This window comes from Pan troglodytes, chromosome 14 (genome assembly GCF_028858775.2).
Source record: "Pan troglodytes isolate AG18354 chromosome 14, NHGRI_mPanTro3-v2.0_pri, whole genome shotgun sequence".
Taxonomy (NCBI): Eukaryota; Metazoa; Chordata; class Mammalia; order Primates; family Hominidae; genus Pan; species Pan troglodytes.
This window is the reverse complement of record NC_072412.2, coordinates 27,245,623-27,266,623: the sequence shown is the minus strand read 5'-3', so window position 1 is coordinate 27,266,623 and position 21,001 is coordinate 27,245,623. Positions and strand designations below refer to the sequence as shown.

The window sequence follows — 21,001 nt, the reverse complement described above, 5'->3', positions numbered from 1 at the left end:
AATAATGCTATGAACATTCTTATACTTGTCTCTTGGCACATATGTGTTTCTTTGAGGTTTATATCTGGGGGTGAAACTGCTGGCTGGAGGATATGTTCAACTTTAGTAAGAGATGCTGAATTATTTTTCAAAGTGCTCACACCCATTGGGATGTCCACCAACAGTGTGTGGGTGTTCTCCATTGCTCTGAATTCTTGTCAACACTTTGTATTGTCAGATTTTGCCAATTGGTGAGTTCAAAGCCCCTATTAATAAAAGATGTGTAAAATTATACTATAAAGTTGATATCTCAACTGAACTCACATGAACCCTATTCAAATATTCCTTTTGTTTGTCCCTGATTTTCAGGAAAACATAAGGCTTTGTAAGTTAAAAATGACATTAAAGTATTTCACCTGTGAGCTGCTACGAAACTATGTCACAATTTTTGGAGAGAGAGAGGAAAGGGAGAGGAGATATTTGTGTGACTTAAGGGGTGGAAACATGGTATCAAGATGCTGGTAAGATAGATGACCACTTACTCATGGCTAAGCATCATGGTGCTAAGAATCTAGATAAAATACATCCTTTCGTAGAGTTAGCACTAGACACTCCATTCAACCCAGAAACAAACTTACTCTTCTCTTTTCCGATTTCTCCTGTTTCAGCTCATTTCTTCTAGTTGCTTTTGACCCTTTAAGAGTTTCTTTATTACATAATTCCTATCATGAACTCTGACACCAAAATTTCATACTTGGGCATGCATACCTGGGCGTGTAATCCAGGACTCTAGACAATTTCAGGCTACTTTCCTTAGTGTTGCTGTGAGGAAGAAATTAGTTCTCATATTAGATATGACTCTTGGCACATCTCAGAAAAACATGGGCATTACTTCACCTTCTGTTAGCCTATACCTCATACTCCAAAATATTTCAGTCTATAAGATTTGCTCCTTCTAGAATTATTTTTTCCACCAATTTCCACGGAAAATCAAGTGTTCCTAGAAACCATTCCTGGCTGGCCGCGGTGACTCACACCTGTAATCCCAGCACTTTGGGAGTCCAAGGCGGGTGGATCACGAGGTCAGGAGTTTGAGACCAGCCTGGCCAAGATGGTGAAACCCTTCTCTACTAAAAATACAAAATTAGCTGGGCGCAGTGGCGGGTGCCTGTAATCCCAGCTACTCAGGTGGCTGAGGCTGGAGAATCGCTTGAACCCGGGAGGTGGAGGTTGTAGTGAGCCTAGATCGTGCCACTGCACTCTAGCCTGGGCGACAGAGCAAGACTCTGTCTCAAAAAAAAAGAAACCATTCCTAACTTCTCCTCTCTCACCAACCCCCTTTTTCATGAAGCTCTCTGCCTTGTGTCCAAGATTCTTGGACAAAGCAGCAGTATCTTTATGATTTTGTATCCTGAATACTGCTGCACTCAAGCTGATGTTCTGCAAATTTGTAATAATCAGTTTCATTTTTTTTTTAGTTTTTCATTTTATTTATTTATTTTTTTGAGACGGAGTCTCCCTCTGTCGCCCAGGCTGGAGTGTAGTGGCGCGATCTCGGCTCACTGCAACCTCCGCTCCCCAAGTTTAAGCAATTCTCTGCCTCAGCCTCCTGAGTAGCTGGGATTACAGGCGTGTGACACCACGCCCGGCTAATTTTTTGTATTTTTAGTAGAGACGGGTTTCACCATCTTTGCCAGGCTGGTCTTGAACTCCTGACCTCGTGATCCACCTGCCTTGGCTTCCCAAAGTGCTGGGATTACAGGCATGAGCCACTATGCCCGGCCAAGACCAAGTCTTGCTCTGTTGCCCAGGCTGGAGTGCAGTGGCATGATCTCAGTTCACTGCAACATCTGCTTCCTGGGTTCAAGCAATTCCCCTGCCTCAGCCTCCCGAGTAGCTAGGACTACAGTGCCACCACGCCCAGCTAATTTTTGTATTTTTGTTAGAGATGGGGTTTCACCATGTTGGTCAGGCTGGTCTCCAACTCCTGACCTCAAATGATCCACCCGCTTTGGCCTCCCAAAGCGCTGGATTGCAGGCATGAGCCACAACGCCCAGCCAATCAGTTTCCTTTAAGACAGTAATCGAGCTTTAAATAGAAGGTAGTGTGTTAGGTCTTGGCCATTGGAAGCTCGCTTTTCTCCCTATAACCAGCCTGTTTCATTGCTTTATCTCCTCATGTTTCACTTATTTCAGGCCATCTTCCTTCACTTCTGTTTCTGACCTAAGGTAGACACAACACTCTTTAAAAAAAATTTTAAACCCCCAGCAGCTACACAAAAACTTAAAAAATTTAAAATTGAGGTAAAATACACATACATAAAATTTACCATCTTAACTTTTTGTTCTTGTTTTTGTTTTTGAGACAGAGTCTCACTCTGTCACCCAGGCTGGAGTGCAGTGGTGTGATCTCAGCTCACTGTAGCCTCTGCCTCCCGGGTTCCAGTGATTCTCCTGCCTCAACCTCCCAGGTAGCTGGGATTACAGGCATGCACCACTACGCCTGGCTAATTGTTGCATTTTTGTAGAGATGGGGTTTCACCATGTTGGCTAGGCTGGTCTCGAACTGCTGACCTCAGGTGATCTGCCCACCTCGGCCTCCCAAAGTGCTAGGATTACAGGCATGAGCCACCGCACCCAGCCTTAACCATTTTTAAATGTACAGTTTAGTAGCGTTAAGTACATTCACATTGTTGTGCAACCAGTCTCCAGAACTCTGCTCATCTTGCAAAACTGAAACTCTGTATCCATTAAACACTGGCTCCCCATTTCCCCCTGCCCCCAGCCCATGGTAACCACCATTTAACTTTCTGTCTTTATGAATTTGTAATGGGATACAGTATTGTATTTTTTGGGACTAGCTTATTTCACTTAGCATAATGTCAAGATTCATCCATATTTTAGCTGTATCAGAATTTCCCTCCTCTTTAAAGCTGAAAAATACTCAGTCGTATGTATATACTGCATTTTTGTTTATCATTCATCTGTTGTGGACATGGGTTACTTCTGCCTTTTGACTACTGTGAATAATGCTGCTTTCAACACGGGTGTACAGACATCTCTTCAAGACCCTGCTTTCAATTCTTTTGGCTACATGGCCAGAAATGGAATTGCTGGACCGTATTTTTTTAAAATTTTCGAGAAACCTCTACAGTGTTTTCCATAGTGGCTGCACCATGGTAGACACTTCTAAAGTTTCTGCCATACCCTAGGGGAAAGAATTATTGTACTGTAGACAACATCTAAGGAAAAGAACTGTATGGCCAAGAGTAAACAGTCAATTTTCATGCTTTATTAGAAAATAATTAAAATAATTAAGAGCGTGGAATTCCTAGAATTGGGAGAGACATTATGAACCATTTGGTCCATCCCTTTCCTTTACGATGAGTAAACAGAGGTTTGTGGAGGTCAAACGGCCAGTTAAGTAAGGGAAGAACCAGAACTGGCATCCAGAGCTTTCCAATCCTCAACTTATTGCAAAGAAAATAATAATAATTTTCAACTCGAAAAATTATGCGATGAAGAACAAGAACTATTGAGCGGATGATTCGCAACATCCTCTGGGATGTATTTTCTGTGTGTTTTGTTTTGAAGGCTGCTTGTTAACCTCCCTAATTGCCTTGGTTGACATTGAAACCCTGCCTGTTTTTCTTGATCCCGCCGCTGACTGGGTCCTGAGCATCCTAGGAGATGGAGGCAGAGACAAAGGAAATCAGTCCACAATTAAGAATGGAATGATTCTTAATGGAATGCTCGCCTGTGCGCTGGCGGGAGTTGCCAGCGTGCCGAGCGGATTCAGCGCCTTTCTCAGGGCCTCAAAGATCCCAGCGCACTAGGAGGGTGGTTTGTGGCTCCCTGCAGTCCCCACGCCCCGGATCCAAACGACAGAGTTCGGGGACTCACAGGGGCAGCAAGGCGGCAGAGCCGCGGAGCCAGTGCAACTTCTCCGGCGGGACCGCGCCCAATCTTCCCCGCCGCAGTCGGGGAGCCCCGGGGGCCGCCGAGCACAGGCTGCGGACCGCGGCGGGCACGTGGGCTCGGCTGCAGCGCTGCGCCAGGCACCGGCTGCTCGGCTCTGCCCAACCTCTCCGCTCCCGCCTCGGTCCCTGCCTCTGGGGAGAGGGTGCCTCCCCCCTTCCACTTTGCACCAGTCCGAGGGAATTTGCGGTCGGTGACGCGCATCCTTAAGAGAGCCACCTGCAGCGCGGGGCGCGCCGCTCCAGGCGGCATCGCAGGGCTGGGCCGGCGCGGCCTGGGGACCCCGGGCTCCGGAGGCCATGCCGGCGTTGGCGCGCGGCGGCGGCCGGCTGCCGCTGCTCGGTAAGGCCCCGCTCGCTCGCTCGCAGCCCCTCGCGGTCCCTCAGCCCCCACCCCGCAGTGTGGACCCGGGCGCGCGCCTCCTCCGGCCCAGCCGCCTCGCTCCTCCCCGCGCTCGCTCCTTCCATTGCCTCCCGCGCCCCTCCCCTCTTTCGCGCCCTCCGGACTCGCCCACTACTTGCCTGCGGCCCCGGCGTTTCCCACCCCGCGTCCTCTTCCCTCTTCTCCGAAGTCTCTCCTCTGGCTCGGGCCGCGGTCCCGAGTGGCGGCCCGGACTTCGCAGACGGCCTCGCCGAGGCGCTGCGCCGGGTCTGGGGCAGCTCGGCCCGCGCGCTCGGGTGCTGGGCCGTCCGTGGGAGTCTGCGGCCGCGAACTCGGCGCCAGGTGGCCAAGGACCTCTCCTGGCCCGGCCCTTGGATACTGTAGACACCTGGGTGTCGTCTTTAACTCTTCTTTTGAGGTTTTGATTTATGGAGGGAACTCTGATGGGAAAATGCGTCCGCGTTCTCCCCTAGAGCAAGTCATCCTCAATAACGATACCCCCTAGCCCCGCCGAATTTTGGTTGGATCAACGAATAGTTTACCTAGGAAATATTATGCAAACAGATTTACATATTAAAATACTAGCTGTCCCTTTCTTCTAGTCTCTTCTTATCCTGGCATTAAACCCCAAAGGGGTTTTCAAGGACTCCGAGGACTGTCCCCAAAGAATCTGCTGGGTAGCATAGTTGTTATTGAAAAAAAAATCTTCCCATCGGTTCGCGTCAGCTTTCTATTTGGAAAGATGAGAGGACTGAATCGAATTTGGGTTGAAGGCGACAGAGTTCTGGGAGCCCGGCAGCTCCGGTCCTGTCCTAGGTCTGCAACCTTGGGACTGACACTCACCTCCCCCGGCCTCCGCGTCCTCATCTGTGCAGTGAGGGAGTCCGTCCGAGTCCCCTTCAGCTCTGAAATGCTAGGACTTGAAGTCTCTGTGGTAAATAGAGAAAATGCTTGCAATATAGAAGTGCAGGAATTATATCCAATAGGTTTTGTTACAAATAATTCTGAAATATAAAAAGTAAAAAATGGAAATCGGGGGAAAAGAGTTGAAAAACAAAGACATTTTAGTTCTTAAATAGTTATCTTTACTAGTTAGTAAATCTGTAATTTCAAATATGTAGTACAATATGTTTTCCAGATTCCATTAATACAAAATGTTAGCTTTCTATTATGTATGATATTAAGTAGTAAGTGCATTCTTCAGAAGCATAATGGGCTTTCTAAAGGTATAAGCATCAATACTTGCAACGATATTTAAGCTGCATTGAATTCTTTTCTATTTAGGAAAGAATTCAGAAATTTCTATGTCTCTCTCTCCAGATATTTCTAAATGAAGTATAATTGGCACACAGTAAATATGCACACATCTTAAGAGTACAATTTCATTAGTTTTCACATATGTACGTGCCCAAATAACCACGATCAGACTGAGATATAGAGCAATTCTGGCTCCACCCTCTCTGTCAGTACCCCCTCCCCAGGTAGCCACTATTCTGACTTCTGATGCCATGGATTGCTTTTGCCTATGTTTGAACTTCATGTAAACCAAACCATCATCGTGTGCTCTTTTATGTCCACCTTCTTTTACTCAACATTATAATAATAAGATTCAACCTTGGTCTCTGTAGCAGTGTTTTTTTTTTTGATTGCTGGTACCATTCCGTGGTATGAATAGATGTTATAATTTATTTTATCCATTATGTTCACGAAGCACATGGAAGTTGTTCCAATTTTGTGTAATTATGCATAGCACTGCTGTGAACATTGTTTTATATATGGTGGACATAAACACCAGTATAAAGGATTATGCCCACAAGTAGAATTCCTGGATCATAGGGAAGGGATATGTTCAGGTTTGGTAGATACTGTCAAACGGTTTTCCACAGTGGTTATACCAATTTCCACTCCCACTAGCAGTGTATGGCAGTTCCAGTTCCTCACATCTTTGCCAATACTTTGTATTATGGATTTTCTTGAATAAAGAAGGATAAAGTGAGAAGCTTAAACATGAGAACTTTAAAATGATTAATAGCCTTAAATTCTTTGGATTAGAACATGGGATCCCAATTTCCCTTATATTGTAAACACTACTTTTTTTTTTTTTTTTTTTTTTTTTTTTGAGACGGAGTCTCGCTCTGTCACCCAGGCTGGAGTGTAGTGGCGTGATCTCAGCTCACTGCAACCTCCGCCTCCCAGGTTCAAGTGATTCTCCTGCCTCAGCCTCCTGAGTAGCTGGGATTACAGGTGCGTGCCACCACACCCAGCTAATTTTTGTATTTTTAGTAGAGACGAGGTTTCACCATGTTGGCCAGGCTGGTCTCGAACTCCTGACCTCAGGCGATCCACCCACCTCAGCCTCCCAAAGCGCTGGGATTACAGGTATGAGCCACCACACCCGGCCATGCCCAGACTTCTATTCATCATTTATGAATAATGATGAAGCTTTCTAAGTGGCATTTGAAGGAGAGGAACATGTTCCCAATGGGCTTTTCTGCATTATCTGCTGATACTGGACAGAGAGAAGTATTTCAATATTTTAAGAGCTATGATACTACCTTTTTCATTAGTGTTAAAAAAAAATTCGTATTCAAAGCCTTGAACTGCACATTTGAGTTGCCATTCTTTGCTCTTGTTGCTTATCTTAGTTTATTTGCCTTCTTGGAAACTCCTAGCCCAAGGGGGAATGATTCAGGAGAAAGTGGAGGGAAGGGACACTCAGCAAACTTGGTTTGGATTGGATGTGAGCCCAGACCTGCCGACCTGACATTAATGTCCCCTCTGACTCTGAAACTCTAGTTCTAATTTTTGCCATTATATAGGTGTAGATTGGATATTCATTTCTTTTTAGGTACTTCACATCTATCTATAGTAAATTATCCTCTTAGGCTTAATTGTGAACTTCTTGCCTTACATTAAAAATGGATTAACTTTTTATAACTAAGAAGGCACTTTCAGTAACTCTTAGCTATTGGTAAATATTTGTTATTGGATTCTCCTGTTGTTTAAACTGAAAAACAATCAGGCAATGAGATATTAAATGGGAAGGAGGAAGACTTACTTATATTCCAAGGGAAGACTTCAGATAAGAAAAATGAAGAGAAAACATGCATTAGGAAGAAAAAATCTGTTTTTATTTAACAAACTTTAATTGAATACCCATTTTTTTCCTTCCTTCCTTCTTTCCTTTCTTTCTTTCTTTCTTTCTTTTTCTTTCTTTCTTTCGACAGTCTCCCTTTGTCATTGAGGCTGGAGTGCAGTGGTGTGATCACAGCTCACTGCAGCTTCAACCTCCTGGGCTCAAGCAAGCCTCCTACCTCAGCCTCCTGAGTACCTGGGACCACAGGCACGTGCCACCATACCTCATTAATTTTTTGAAAAATTTTTTGGTAGAGATGAGATCTCACTGTATTGCTCAGGCTAATCTTGAACTCCTGGGCTCAAGTGATCCTCCCAAAGTGCTAGGATTACAGGTGTGAGCTACCGTGCCTGACAGAATACCTATTTCTACTATTTCTTGCTAGGCACAAGCAGTACAAAGATTAAAGAGATGGAGGTAGGGGAACTTGTGTATAAATAACCAATTTTATTTTTTTAAGAAATGTGTGGTCATTGCCTTTCCCCAGGAAACGTATTTCAGTATGCTTTCTTTTATTAAACCTTCCAATACAGTTATTATGATTACTAAATATACATTAAAAATTGCATGAGTCTGGCTGGGTGTGATGGCTCACGCCTGTAATCCCAGCACTTTGGGAGGCTGAGGCAGGCAGATCACTTGAGGAGTTTGAGACCAGCCTGGCCAACATGGTGAAACCCTGTTTCTACTAAAAATACAAAAGTTAGCCAGGCGTGGTGGCGGACGCTTGTAATCCCAGCTACTTGGGAGGCTGAAGCAGGAGAATCACTTGAGCCTGGGAGGCAGAGGTTGCAGTGAGCCAAGATTGCGCCATTGCACTATACCCTTGGTGACAGAGTGCGACTCCATCTCAAAAAAAAAAAAATTGCATGCGTCAATGAAGGAAGCTTTAGCCTGGTCAGAAAAGGGATCCCAGTTTTTTGCCCCCTAAAACTACTTTAAAAATTTTTTTTGAGACAAGACCTGGCCCTATCACCCAGGCTGGAGTGCAGTGGTACAGTCTCGGCTCACTGCAACCTCTGCCTTATGGACTCAAGCAAGCCTCCCACCTCAACCTCCTGAGTTGTGGGACTACAGGCATGCACCATGACACCCGACTAATTTTTGTATTTTTTGTAGAGATGGGGTTTCACTGTGTTGTCTAGGCTGGTCTTGAACTCCTGAGCTCAAGCAATCCTCCTGCCTCAGCCTCCCAAAGTGCTGGGATTACACATGTGAGCCAGTGCGCCCAGCCTAAAACTACTTAAAAATGGAGATATAGTACTGTATTTAATGCTTATGGGAAAGAAAATGCTCTTCCATTTAAAGTAAAAGGAACAAACTGTTCCAAAGCTAAATATGGTCATCTTTTAGGTCTTGGGAAGAAGCACTTTTCCAAATCATTCTTTAAGCAAAGGTATTGACTACATTTTACTCTGGCGGGGTATTCCTGCTCATTTGAGAAGCCCACAAAATGCCTCGGCTTCAGCAACATATCCACGGTTCTTTGTGTTCCTCTCATCTCATCCTTGCATGACACTCGGCAAGCAGGGTGACAGTAACTAACCCCTATCATTCAAGTTCAAGATTACAGTCTTGCTGCCTCCCCACATACCTACCAGACATTGCCTTAATCTTTGGGCAAAGATTTTGATTTGACAAAAAGCAAATAATCTCAACAGTATTGTATTTTATCATTTTTCTTAACTTTGAAAGGGATCTTGTAGATAACAGGAGTAAGAATTTGGAGAGGGGGCCGGGCAAGGTGGCTCATGCCTGTAATCCCAGCACTTTGGGAGGCCAAGGTGGGCAGATCACGAGGTCAAGAGATCAAGACCATCCTGGCCAACGTGATAAAACCCTGTCTCTACTAAAAATACAAAAATTAGCTGGGTGTGGTGGCGCACGCCTGTAGTCTCAGCTACTCAGGAGGCTGAGGCAGGAGAATCACTTGAACCTGGGAGGTGGAGGTTGCAGTGAGCCGAGATCATGCCACTGCATTCCAGCCTGGAGACAGAGTGAGACTCCTTCTCAAAAAAAAAGAGAGGGGAAACTGAAGGGCTGGAAATTGGCTTAGCTTGGTCTTGACACTGTGCTGTATCCTTTATTCCCTCTGAAATAGCAAATTCTTGTGAACTTCACAGTAGGTGGTTTGTCTGAGTAGAGCTTTTTGGTTTTTTGTTTTTTCTTATATACCCAGACTGCTCACCTGCAAGCTTTTTGGTTTTTATCAGGAGACTTTGTGATCTTAAGATGTTTTTCTATGACTTCCAGAAAAGCTGTATCCACTTCTCAGGTAGTCACAGTTATAGGGTCGAAGATTTTTCTGTCTTTGGGGAATCTGCGAGTTTTATACCTAAGTGATTTAGTTATTCTTGGTTGATACTTTCTATGGCTGCATTATCAGTGGTTTTGAAGTAATGAAAGCTTTTGTAGAAGTCACTACTGGTCACTAATTTGACTCACGCAATTCTGTTCTATGAGTACCAACACATGTGAAGGAAATTTTAAAATAATATAAAAGTAGGCAGAGTGCAGTGGTTCACACCTGTATCCCCAGCACTTTGGGAGGCCTAGGTGGGAGGATCACTGGAGCCCAGGAGTTCAAGACCAGCCTGGGCAATACAGCGAGACCCAGTCTCTACAAAAAAATTTAAAAATTAACTGAGTGTAGAGGCACATGCCTGTAGCCTCAGCTACTCAGGAGGCTGAGATAAGAGGATAGCTTGAGCCCAGGAATTTGAGGCTGCAGTGAGCTACGACCATGCCACTGTACTCTAACGTGGGTGACAGAGCAAGATGCTATCTCTAAAAAAAGAAAAAAGAAAGGAAAAAAATATAAAGTGCACACAGTGTTCTTTTGTGGCCACAGAAATTGCATAAGATCCTAAAAGAGGAACCATTTTTTTTTTAGGTTAAACAGTAAAAATATATATATTTTTTACTGCTGTCATTATAAGGTCAATTGGTAGCCAAGAATCTTCCATAGAATTATTACAGCCTGCTAAAGCAGGCTTTAGTGTATAAGACAGTGTATAAGATAGTCACTGAATTCGGTCTTCGAATATTTTGTTATTTGAGTTATGCTTTTCCTAATGTTTGATATTATGTTCTTGGAGGTAATGCCCATAGATATATTAGGACTAAAAACACATTTAGGAAACGTGCTGTTTTCTGTGGCAGAGAATGTCTCTGCACTTAAGTTCCTCATTTGTAAAAAGGAGATAAGCATATCTTACTCCTTCATCAGATAATACTTGTAAAGCACAGCTGCACTCCTTGTTAGGCACGTGTTTTGCAGAAAGAAAAATATATGAAGTCTGAAGACATTAGGATTTGGAGTCACAAGATTTGCCTGCTTCTCTCCTTCCCTCCCTTCTTTTTTAATTCCCTCCCTCCTTCCCACCCTTCCTCCTTCCACAGATGTTTTTGAGCGCCGTCTATGTCTAGGACCTGTGTTAAATGCTACACAGTACTGTTTCCTGCCCTCAAAGTATAATGTTAGGGGTGTTGGTGGGAGAAGGTCAGACATATAGAAAGAAAATTGCAGTGGAGTTTTAGAAATATGCACAGTGGCTGAACCTCTAACCCAGACTGAGAAGGTAAAGCAAAGCTTCCAAGAGAAGGTGATGCCAGAGTCATACTGGAAGAGAAGTAAGACTTGTCAGAGAAAGAAGAGGGTGAGGATGTTCCAGGTAAATAGGACAGCAAATGGAGTTTTCCACAGATGGAAAACTATGATTTCATTCCGAGTTGTTGTGACACAATGTATAAGGTCGCCAGGATTAGAGTAACTATCATTTATAAAGTTGTAATTCAGCAAATTATTTGCAGATTTCTAATGAATAGGTTTTAACAAAAGAAAATTCAGGGTTGCCTGAGCATAATGTGTAATGTGTAAGGGATACTTTGGTGATGTGTTATGTTAAGTGGTTGGACTTTATCATGTAGACCAAGAGTCTCTGGATGGTTGGTCTGATGTGGGGATCCATGCCTATAGTCCCAGCTACATGGGAGGCTCGCTTGAGCCCAAGAGTTCAAGTCCAGCCTGGCCAACATAGCAAGATCCCATCTCTAATTAAAAAAAAAAAAAAGAGGCCAGGTGTGGTGGCTCACACCTGTAATCCCAGCAGTTTGGGAGGCCAAGGTGAGTGGATCACTTGAGCCCAGGAGTTTGAGGCCAGCCTGGGCAACATGGCAAAACCCCATTTCTACAAAAAAATACAAAAAAAGTTAGCCAGATGTGCTGGCACGTGTCTGTAGTCCCAGCTACTAGGGAGGCTGAGACAAGAGAATTGCTTGAGTCTGGGATGTGGAGGTTGCAGCGAGCCAAGATCACACCACTGCACTCCAGCCTGGGTGACAGAGCGAGACCCTGTCTCAAAAAAAAAAAAAAAAAGTAGTCTCTGGATGGATTTCAGGGGGTTTGTTATATCTTCCCTCTGTGTGTGTGTGTGTGTGTGTGTGTGAGCATGCTTTTTTTTTTTTTGGAAAGTGAGTTAATTGCTACCTTCAGATTTTCAAAGGGGTTTGTGACTCAAGAAAGGGTAATCATTGCTGTTGGTTCTGGAGGGCTTTAAGCAGAGGTGTGACATGCTCTGATTTGTATTTTAGAAAGACAATTCTGGTGTCTGTGTGTAGGATGAATATGGGGCCAACAGAACTGTGGCAGGGAAGTTGTTGGCAGTAGTCCAGGCCAGAGATGATAACGAGGGCTTGAATTAGGGTAATGGTGATAGAGATGTGGAGCTGAGAATTGCTTTGAGAATTATCAAGTAGTCAAAATGTTAGCTGAGCATGGTGGTGTGCACCTGTAAGCCCAGCCACTCTGGAGGCTGAGGCAGGAGGATCACTTGAGCCCAGGAGATTGAGGCTGCAGTGAGCTATGATCCTGCCACTGCACTCCAGCCTGGGTGGTAGAGCGAGACCCTATCTAAAAAAACAGTCAAAATGTAAGGGTTGGCAATTGCCTGGGTAATGGGAAATGAGGGAGAGGGAGGAGTCAAAAAATGGCTTCTGGGTTTCTGGATCCTGTGACACTGGAGGTTTGCCACTGAGGAGGATTTGGGGAGAGGGAGGAGAGAGGGAGATAGGAAGAGGTGGGGCTTAGGGAGGAGAAAGGTGAGTTAAATTTCCATTTGAGTTTAAGGTTCCTGGCGGGGGTTACCCAGATATATAGTTAAAGACACAGAAGGTATGAATTAGGAACTTGTGAGCAGATATATTCTTTTTTATTTTATTTTTATTTTTTGAGACGGAGTCTCGCTCCATCACCCAGGCTGGAGTGCAATGGCACGATCTTGGCTCACTGCAACCTCTGCCTCCTGGGTTCAAGTGATTCTCCTGCCTCAGCCTCCCGAGTAGCTGGGACTGCAGGTGCTGTCCACCACGCCTGGCTAATTTTTGTATTTTTAGTAAAGACAGGGTTTCACCATGTTGGCCAGGCTGGTTTCGAACTCCTGACGTCAAGCAATCCACCTGCCTTGGCCTCCCAAAGTGCTGGGATTACAGGCGTAATCCTGGCCACGCCTGGCTTATTTTTTATTTTTATAGAGATGAGGTCTTGCTGTTACCCAGGCTGGTCTTGAATGCTTGAGTTCAAGCGACCCTCCCACCTTGGCTTCCCAGAGTGCTGAGATTACAGGCGTGAGCCACTGCACCCAGCCTCACCAGCAGATAGACAGTAGTTAAAATTATGAGAATTTATAGAGAAAGAACATTGAATGAATGAGTTCAGAGAATGAAACCTTGGAGTTACCCAGTCTACTGCCCTCATTTACCACAGGAAGAAAATGGGGCCCAAAGAGGATAAATGAGTTGCTCAAATTCAGTTTTCAAAGCTGATAACTTTCAGAAGAGGGACTTGGAACTCTGGTCTCCAACTCTTTGCCTCACAGAAGACAGCTTGAAAATGAAGTGTCTTGACATCCTCTGGTTTGTTTCATAATGTGTAAAATAAAGCCACAACTCTTTAAAGTTTTAGATTAATGTCAACTTTTGTTTTACTTACCCCCACCCCCATCCCAGTACTGTCCCTTCAAAGTGTACCACTTTGAGAGCTCTTTTTCAATTCCAAAGTTGTCCTCACTGCTCAGAATGTGTTTGGAACTGGATTCTGGGAATTTCCATTAAGGTTTTAGAATGAATTTTTGGAAAGAACCTTAATATTGATGGTGGCAAATTTCCTTTGGCTTTGTTCTTTTGTTGAGGGGGCAGGGGCGGACAGGTCTCACTCTGTCACCCAGGCTGGAGTGCAGTGGCATGATCTTGGCTCACTGCAGGCTTCACTTTGCGGACTTCAGTGATCCTCCCACCTCAGCCTCCTGAGTAGTTGAGACCACAGGTGTGCACCACCACACTAGGCTAGTTTTTGTATTTTTGGTAGAGATGGGGCTTTGCCATGTTGGCCAGGCTGGTCTCGCACTCCTGAGCTCAAGTGATCCTCCTGCCTCGGCCTCCCAAAGTGCTGGGATTATAAGTGTGAGCCACCGCATCTGGCCAGCTTTTTAAAAAGTCAGGTTTATTGAGGTACAATTTTCATACAGTAAATTTCATCCTCTTTAGTATGCAGTTCTATGAGTTTAAGAAACAAATACAGTCATGGAACTGCCACCACTACCAAGATATAGACATTTCCATTCCCCTTAAAAGTTCCCTCATGGTGGTGCACAGTGGCTCGAACCTGTAATCCCAGCACTTTGGGAGGCTGAGGCAGGCGGATCAAGAGGTCAGGAGTTCAAGACCAGCTTGGCCATCATGGTGAAACCCTGTCTCTACTAAAAATACAAAAAATTGGGCATGGTGATGCACGCCTGTAATCCCAGCTACTCGGGAGGCTGAGGCAGGATAATCATTTGAACCTGGGAGGCGGAGGTTGCAGTGAGCTGAGATTGTGCCGCCACACTTCACCCTGGGTGACAGAGACAGACTCCATCTAAAAAAAAGTTCCCTCATGGCGGGGCGCAGTAGCTCACGTCTGTAATCTCAGCATTTGGGGAGGCCGAGGCGGGCGGATCATTTGAAGTCAGGAGTTTGAGACCAGCCTGGCCAACATGGTGAAACCTTATCTCTACTAAAAATATATATATAAAACTTAGCCGGGCATGGTGGCAGGCGCCTGTAATCCCAGTTACTCGGGAGGCTGAGGCAGGAGAATTGCTTGAACCCAGGAGGTGGAGGTTGCAGTGAGCCAAGATCACGCCACTGCACTCCAGCCTGGGCAACACAGCAAGACTCCATCTCAAAAAAAAAAAAAAGTTCCCTCATGCCCTTTTGTAGTCAACCCTGATCCCTACCCCAAGCCCCTCACAACCAGTACTCTCTTTCCTGTTTTCATTCCCTTTATAGAATGTCATGTAAGTGGAATCTTATGATATGTAGCCTTTGAGTGTGTTTATTTCACATAGCAGAATTATCAGATTTATCTGATCAGGTGATTGTTACGTATATCAGTAATTTTTTCTTTCTGGTGCTGAGTAGTATCCTATTGTATGGATAGGCCTCAGTTTGTTTATCCATTAACCAGCGACTGGTCATTTGTTTGCTTCCAGTTTTTGGCAATGATGAATAAAACAGCTATAAATATTTGAACACAGGTTTTTGTGTAAGCATAGGTTTTCATTTCTTTTGGGTAAATACCTCAGAGTGGTATTGTATTGCTGCACTGGATGCTAAGTGAATGTTTAACCTCATGAGAAACTGCCAAACTGTTTTTCAAAGTGATTGTACCATTTGTCATTTTCCCCAACAATGTGTGAGAACTGCATTTGCTCAAGGTCATCGTCAGCATGTGGTATTGTCAGTTTTTTGGTTTGGGTTTTTAACCATTCTAATAGTGGTGTAGCAATGTGTACTGTGGCTTAAATTTGCATTTCCCTAATGACTAATGATGTTAAGCATCTTTTCATGTGTTTAATTGTCATCCTATATTTTGTTTGGTGAAGTGTCTCCCAAAATCTTTTGCCCATTTTTAAACCTGGAGTGTTTGTTTTATTATTATTGGGTTTTAAGGGTTCTTTGCGTATTATGGATACAAGTCCTTTTTCACATGTATATCATCAAACTATTTTCTCCAGTCTGTGGCTTGTCTTCATTTTTTAAGAATGTTTTCTGGGCTGGGTGGGCCAGCTCACGCTTGTAATCCCAACACTTTGGGAGGCCAAGGCAGGCGGATCACCAGGTCAGGAGTTCAAGACCAGACTGGCCAACATAGTGAAACCCCGTCTCTACGAAAAAACAAAAAAATTAGCTGGGCGTGGTGGTGGGCGCCTGTAATCCCAGCTACTCGGGAGGCTGAGGCAGGAGAATCGCTTGAACCCGGGGGTGGAGGTTGCAGTGAGCCGAGATCGCACCATTGCACTCCAGCCCAGGTGACAGTGTGAGACTCTGTTTCAAAAAAAAAAAAAAAAGGTTTTGGATGGCTCACACCTGTAATCCCAGCACTTTGGGAGGCCAAGGCAGGTGGATCACCTGAGGTCAGCAGTTCAAGACCAGCCTGGCCAACATGGCAAAACCCTGTCTCTAGTAAAAATACAAAAATTAGCCAGGCATGGTGGTGTGCACCTGTAATTCCAGCTACTTGGGAGGCTGAGGTGTGAGAATCACCTGAACCTGGGAGGTGGAGGTTGCAGTGAGCTGAGATTGTGCCACTGCACTCCGCCTGGGCAACAGAGTGAGACTCCGTCTTAAAAAAAAAAAAAAAGAATGTTTTCTGAGGAGCAAAAGTTTTTCATTTTGGTGAAGTCCACTAGTGAAAGAAAATTAAACTGAACACTGCTTTGATTCCCACCTAACCCAGCTTAAATGCAAGACATGAAAGAACAAAGTGCTCACCATAAATTTAATTGCATCCCAGAAAAAAGTTCAAGAATATTTAACAGAAGACAAAAACATCCAGCACCAGGTAAAATTCACAATGTCTGACACCCAGTTATAAATTTACTAGACAAACAAGGAACAAGAAATATTTAACTTAAGGAGAAAAATCAGTCACCCAAAAGGGACCCAGAAATGACATCAAATGTGGAATTAGTGGGCAAGAAAATTAAAACAGTTATTATAACAATATTCCAAATCTTTCTGAATGAGGAAAGATTGTACATGTTAAGAAGAGACATAGTAAATATAACAAATTACTCAAATTGAACTACTAAGGATGAAAACTCAATTACACTGGAGAGGATTAGTACCAGATTAAACATTGTAGGAGAAAAGATTAGTGGACTTGGCGGCATAGCAACAGAAACTATCCAAAATGAACAGAGCAAAAAAGACCAAATAACGTAAACAGAGAATTAGGGAGGTACAGAACTTCAGGTCGTCAGATATACATGAAATTAGAGTCCCTAAAGGAGAGAATGGAGGAAAGGAAGATGACAGTAAAGATATGTCAAAAATAATGGAGGAAAATTGTCAAAATCGGATAAGAATGATAAACCTATGGGTTCAAGAAGCCCAGTGAAACTCAAACACATGACTTATGACAACTACAAAAGGCTAATTATCATCAAATTGGTTAAAGCCAGAGACTAAGAGAAAATCTTAAAAGCATCCAGAGAAAAAAAGATACATTCATTTGGCAGACTTCTTGTCATGAACTATGTAAGTCAAAAGACAGTGAAGAAACATTGCAACATCTTTAAAGAACTGAAGGACGCTTTGGGAGGCTGAGGCAGGAGGATTGCTTGAAGCAAGGAGTTCAAGACCAGCCTGGGTAACATAGCAATCCACTGTCTCTACGAAAAATAAAAGAATTAGCCAGACATGATGGTGTGTCCTTGTAGTCAAAGCTACTTCAGAGGCTGAGGTAGGAGGATTGCTAGAGCCCAGGAGTTCAAGGCTGCAGTGAGCTATGATCATGCCACTGTACTTCATCCTGGACAACAGAGCAAAACTAATAATATAAATGTGTAGTTCTATATCCAAAAATAAAACACTTTCAAAAATGAAGAGAAACAAATAGTTTTTCAGATGTACAAAAACTGAAAGAAACAATCACTACCAGACTGGCACAATACGAACTGTTAAAGAAAGTTCTTCAGACAGGTGGGCATGGTGGTTCATGCCTGCAATCCTAGCACTTTGGGAGGCCAAGGTGGGCAGATCCCTTGAGGTCAGGAGTTCAAGACCAGCCTGGCCAGCATGGTGGAACCCCATCTCTACTAAAAATACAAAAATTAGCTGGGTTTGATTGTGCAAGTTTGTAATTCCAGCTACTTGGGAGGCTGAGGCAGAAGTATTGCTTGAACCTGGGAGGCGGAGGTTGAAGTGAGCAGAGATTTCACCACTGCACTCCAGTGTGAGTGACAGAGCAAACTCCATCTCAAACACACACACACACACACACACACACACACATACACACACACACGAGTTCTTCAGACAGAAGAAAAAATAATACAAAATGAAAATCTGGATTTACACAAAGGAATACAAAATAGTGGGAATGGAAACTATTTGAGTAAGTATAGCCTTTTTTTCTTATTGTTTAAATCTCTTTAAAAGACAATTCACTGTTTAAAGCAATAATAATAATAATGTCTTGTGGGGTTTATAGCTTAAGTAGAAGTACAGTGTATGTCAGCAATACCACAAAGCCTGAAAGAAATGAAACGGAAATATGCCAGTGTAAGGTCCTAGTATTAGATATGAAGTAATGTAACATCACCTAAAGGTAGACTGTGTTATGGTAAACATGTAATACTATGAACCTTAAATCAACTACTAAAACAAAACAAAGCATTATAGCTAATAATCCACAAAAGGAAATAAAGTGGAATCATTTTTTTAAAAGCTCAGTTATTCCCAAAGGAGGCAGAAAAAAGAGAAGAAAGAATAAAAAACAGAAGGGACAAATGGAAAACAAAGAACAATATAGTAGATTTAAATCTGATCATGTCAATACTTTCTATAAATTAAAATGATCTAAATATCATAATTAAAAAGCAGAAGTTTCAGATTTGGCTAAAGAAAAGTAAGACCCAACTATATGCATCATAAATGAAACCAGTCCTGGATATTTTTTTAATGTAATTTTTTATTTAAAGAAGGGGTCTTGTCATGTTACCCAGGCTGGTCTCAAACTCCTGGGCTCAAATGATCTGCCCACACTGGCCTCCCGAGGTGCTGGGATTGCAGGTGTGAGCCACCATGCCCAGCCCTAGTCCTGAATATGAAGACACAAATAGGTTAAAAGTAAATGGATGGGGAAAAAAATCGCATTCTAACACTAATCAAAAGAGAGCCAGAGGTAATGATATTAGACAAAGTACATTTCAGAGAAAAGAATATTGCTAGAAACAAAGAGAGCCATTTCATGTTATAAGGCTTGATTCATCAAAAGTACATAACAATCCTAAACGTATGCACCTAGTAACAGAACTTGAAAATACATGGGGCAAAATCTGATTGAACTGCAAGGAGAAATAAACAAATACACAATTATATTCAAAATGTATGACACTCCTTCTCCTTCAATAATTGATAGAACAAGGACAAATAAATAAGTAGGATATAGAAGACTTGAACGGCATTGTCAAGCAACTTGACCACATCGCATTTATGGAACATTCCACCTAACAATAGTCACAGTAGTCAAATGCACATCTTTTTTCTTTTCTTTTCTTTTTTTTTTTTTGAGATGGAGTCTCGCTCTGTTGCCCAGGCTGGAGTGCAGTGGCACAATCTTGGCTCACTACAACCTCTGCCTCCCTGGCTCAAGTAATTCTCCTGCCTCAGCCTCCCGAGTAGCTGGAACTATAGGCGTGCGCCACCACGCCCAGCTAATTTTTTGTATTTTTACTAGAAACAGGGTTTCACCACGATGGCCAGGCTGGTCTTGAACTCCTTTCTCAGGTGATCCGCTCGCGTCGGCCTCCCAAAGTGAGGTGTCACAGGCGTGAGCCACCGCCCCGGCTTGCACATCTTTTCAGGTGCACACTTACCAAGGTAGAGCATATTCTGAACCATAAAACAAGTGTCAGTGAATTTTTTTTTTTTTTTTTTTTTTTTTTTTTAGAGGAAGGCTTGCTCTGTCGCCCAGGCTGGAGTGCAGTGGCGCGATCTCGGCTCACTGCAAGCTCCGCCTCCCGGGTTCACGCCATTCTCCTGCCTCAGCCTCCCGAGTAGCTAGGACTACAGGCGCCCGCCACCATGCCCAGCTAATTTTTTGTATTTTTGGTATAGACGGGGTTTCACCGTGTTAGCCAGGATGGTCTCAATCTCCTGACCTCGTGATCCACCCTCCTCGGCCTCCCAAAGTGCTGGGATTACAGGCATGAGCCACTGTGCCCGGCTGTAAATTTTAAAAGATTCAATACCTACAAAGTATATCTTCTGACTACAATGGCATTAAATTAAAATTTCAGCCTGGGCAAGATGGCAAAACCCCATCTCTACAAAAATTAGAAAAAAATAATTAGCCAGGTTGGTGGCATTTTCCTGTACTCCCAGCTACACAGGAGGCTGAGGTGGGAGAATCACCTGAGCCCAGGGAAGTTAAGGCTGCAGTACACCGTGATCACACCACTGCAGTCCACCCTGGGTGACGAGTGAGACTCAAAACAAAAAACAAACAAAATTAATACCTGCAGGACATTTTTGTAAAAAAATAAAAAATTAATTAATTAAAATTAATAACAGAAAGAGGCCAGTACAGTAGCTTGCGCCTGTAATCCCAGCATTTTTGGAGGCTGAGGTGGCAAGATCACTTGAGGCCAGGAGTTCAAGACCAGCCTGGGTAACATAGCAAGACCTCGTCTCCCAAAAAATAAAAAAAAATTAGGGAGACGTGGTGGCCTATGTCTGTAGTCCTCACTAGTTGGGAGGCTGATGTGGGATGATCATTTGAGCCTAAGAGTTCAAGTCCAGCCAAGGCAACACAGCAAAACACCATTTCTTTTAAAAAAAGAAACAAAGCAAAAGAAAGGAAACACAGTAATAATCATCAGGGTGAAAAATCAAAGAAAAAGAAAACAAAAAAATTAGAGATTAAAACAATAAAACTAAGAACAATAAAAGATCAATAAAATCAGTAAACCTCTAGCCAAACTGATTAGAAAAAAAGAGTGAAGACGTGAATTGCCAATATCAGGAATGAGAGAAGTAGTATCACTACATAATCTACAGATATTAAACAGTTAATATGGAAATATTACTAACAACTTTATACCTATACTTTGACAACTTTGATTAACAGAAAAAAAATAAAAGACACATACTATCAATTCTTGTTCAAGAAAAATTGATAAGCTAAATAATGCTCTACTAAAGCAATTTAATCTGTAGTTAAAAATATTCCCACAAGGAAAATTATTAGAGCAGATGGCTCTCACTGGGAAATCCACCAAACATTTAAAGAGGAAATAAAACCAATTCTATACAGACTCCTCCAGAAAACTGAAGAGAAGGTGACACTTCTCAACTCATTCTATGAAGCCAGCATTACTCTAATACCAAAACCAGACAAAGGTTAAAAGAAGGGTATAGATCAATAACTTCCATGAGTGTAAATGTAACAATCCTTAGTAATATTTTAACAAATTGAATTCA

At 43.2% G+C, this 21,001-nt stretch overlaps 1 protein-coding gene across 1 annotated transcript in view; it reads left to right on the top strand.

Annotated features, from left to right (window-relative positions):
• Positions 1-4,189: 4,189 nt before the first annotated feature.
• The window catches only part of FLT3 (fms related receptor tyrosine kinase 3), a 97,672-nt gene continuing 80,860 nt past the window's right edge, over positions 4,190-21,001 (top strand). The window contains exon 1 of the mRNA XM_509601.7: positions 4,190-4,299. Within this exon, the coding sequence (XP_509601.2) occupies positions 4,257-4,299 (43 nt within the window). The 5' untranslated portion in view covers positions 4,190-4,256. The remainder of the gene's footprint in view (positions 4,300-21,001) is intronic.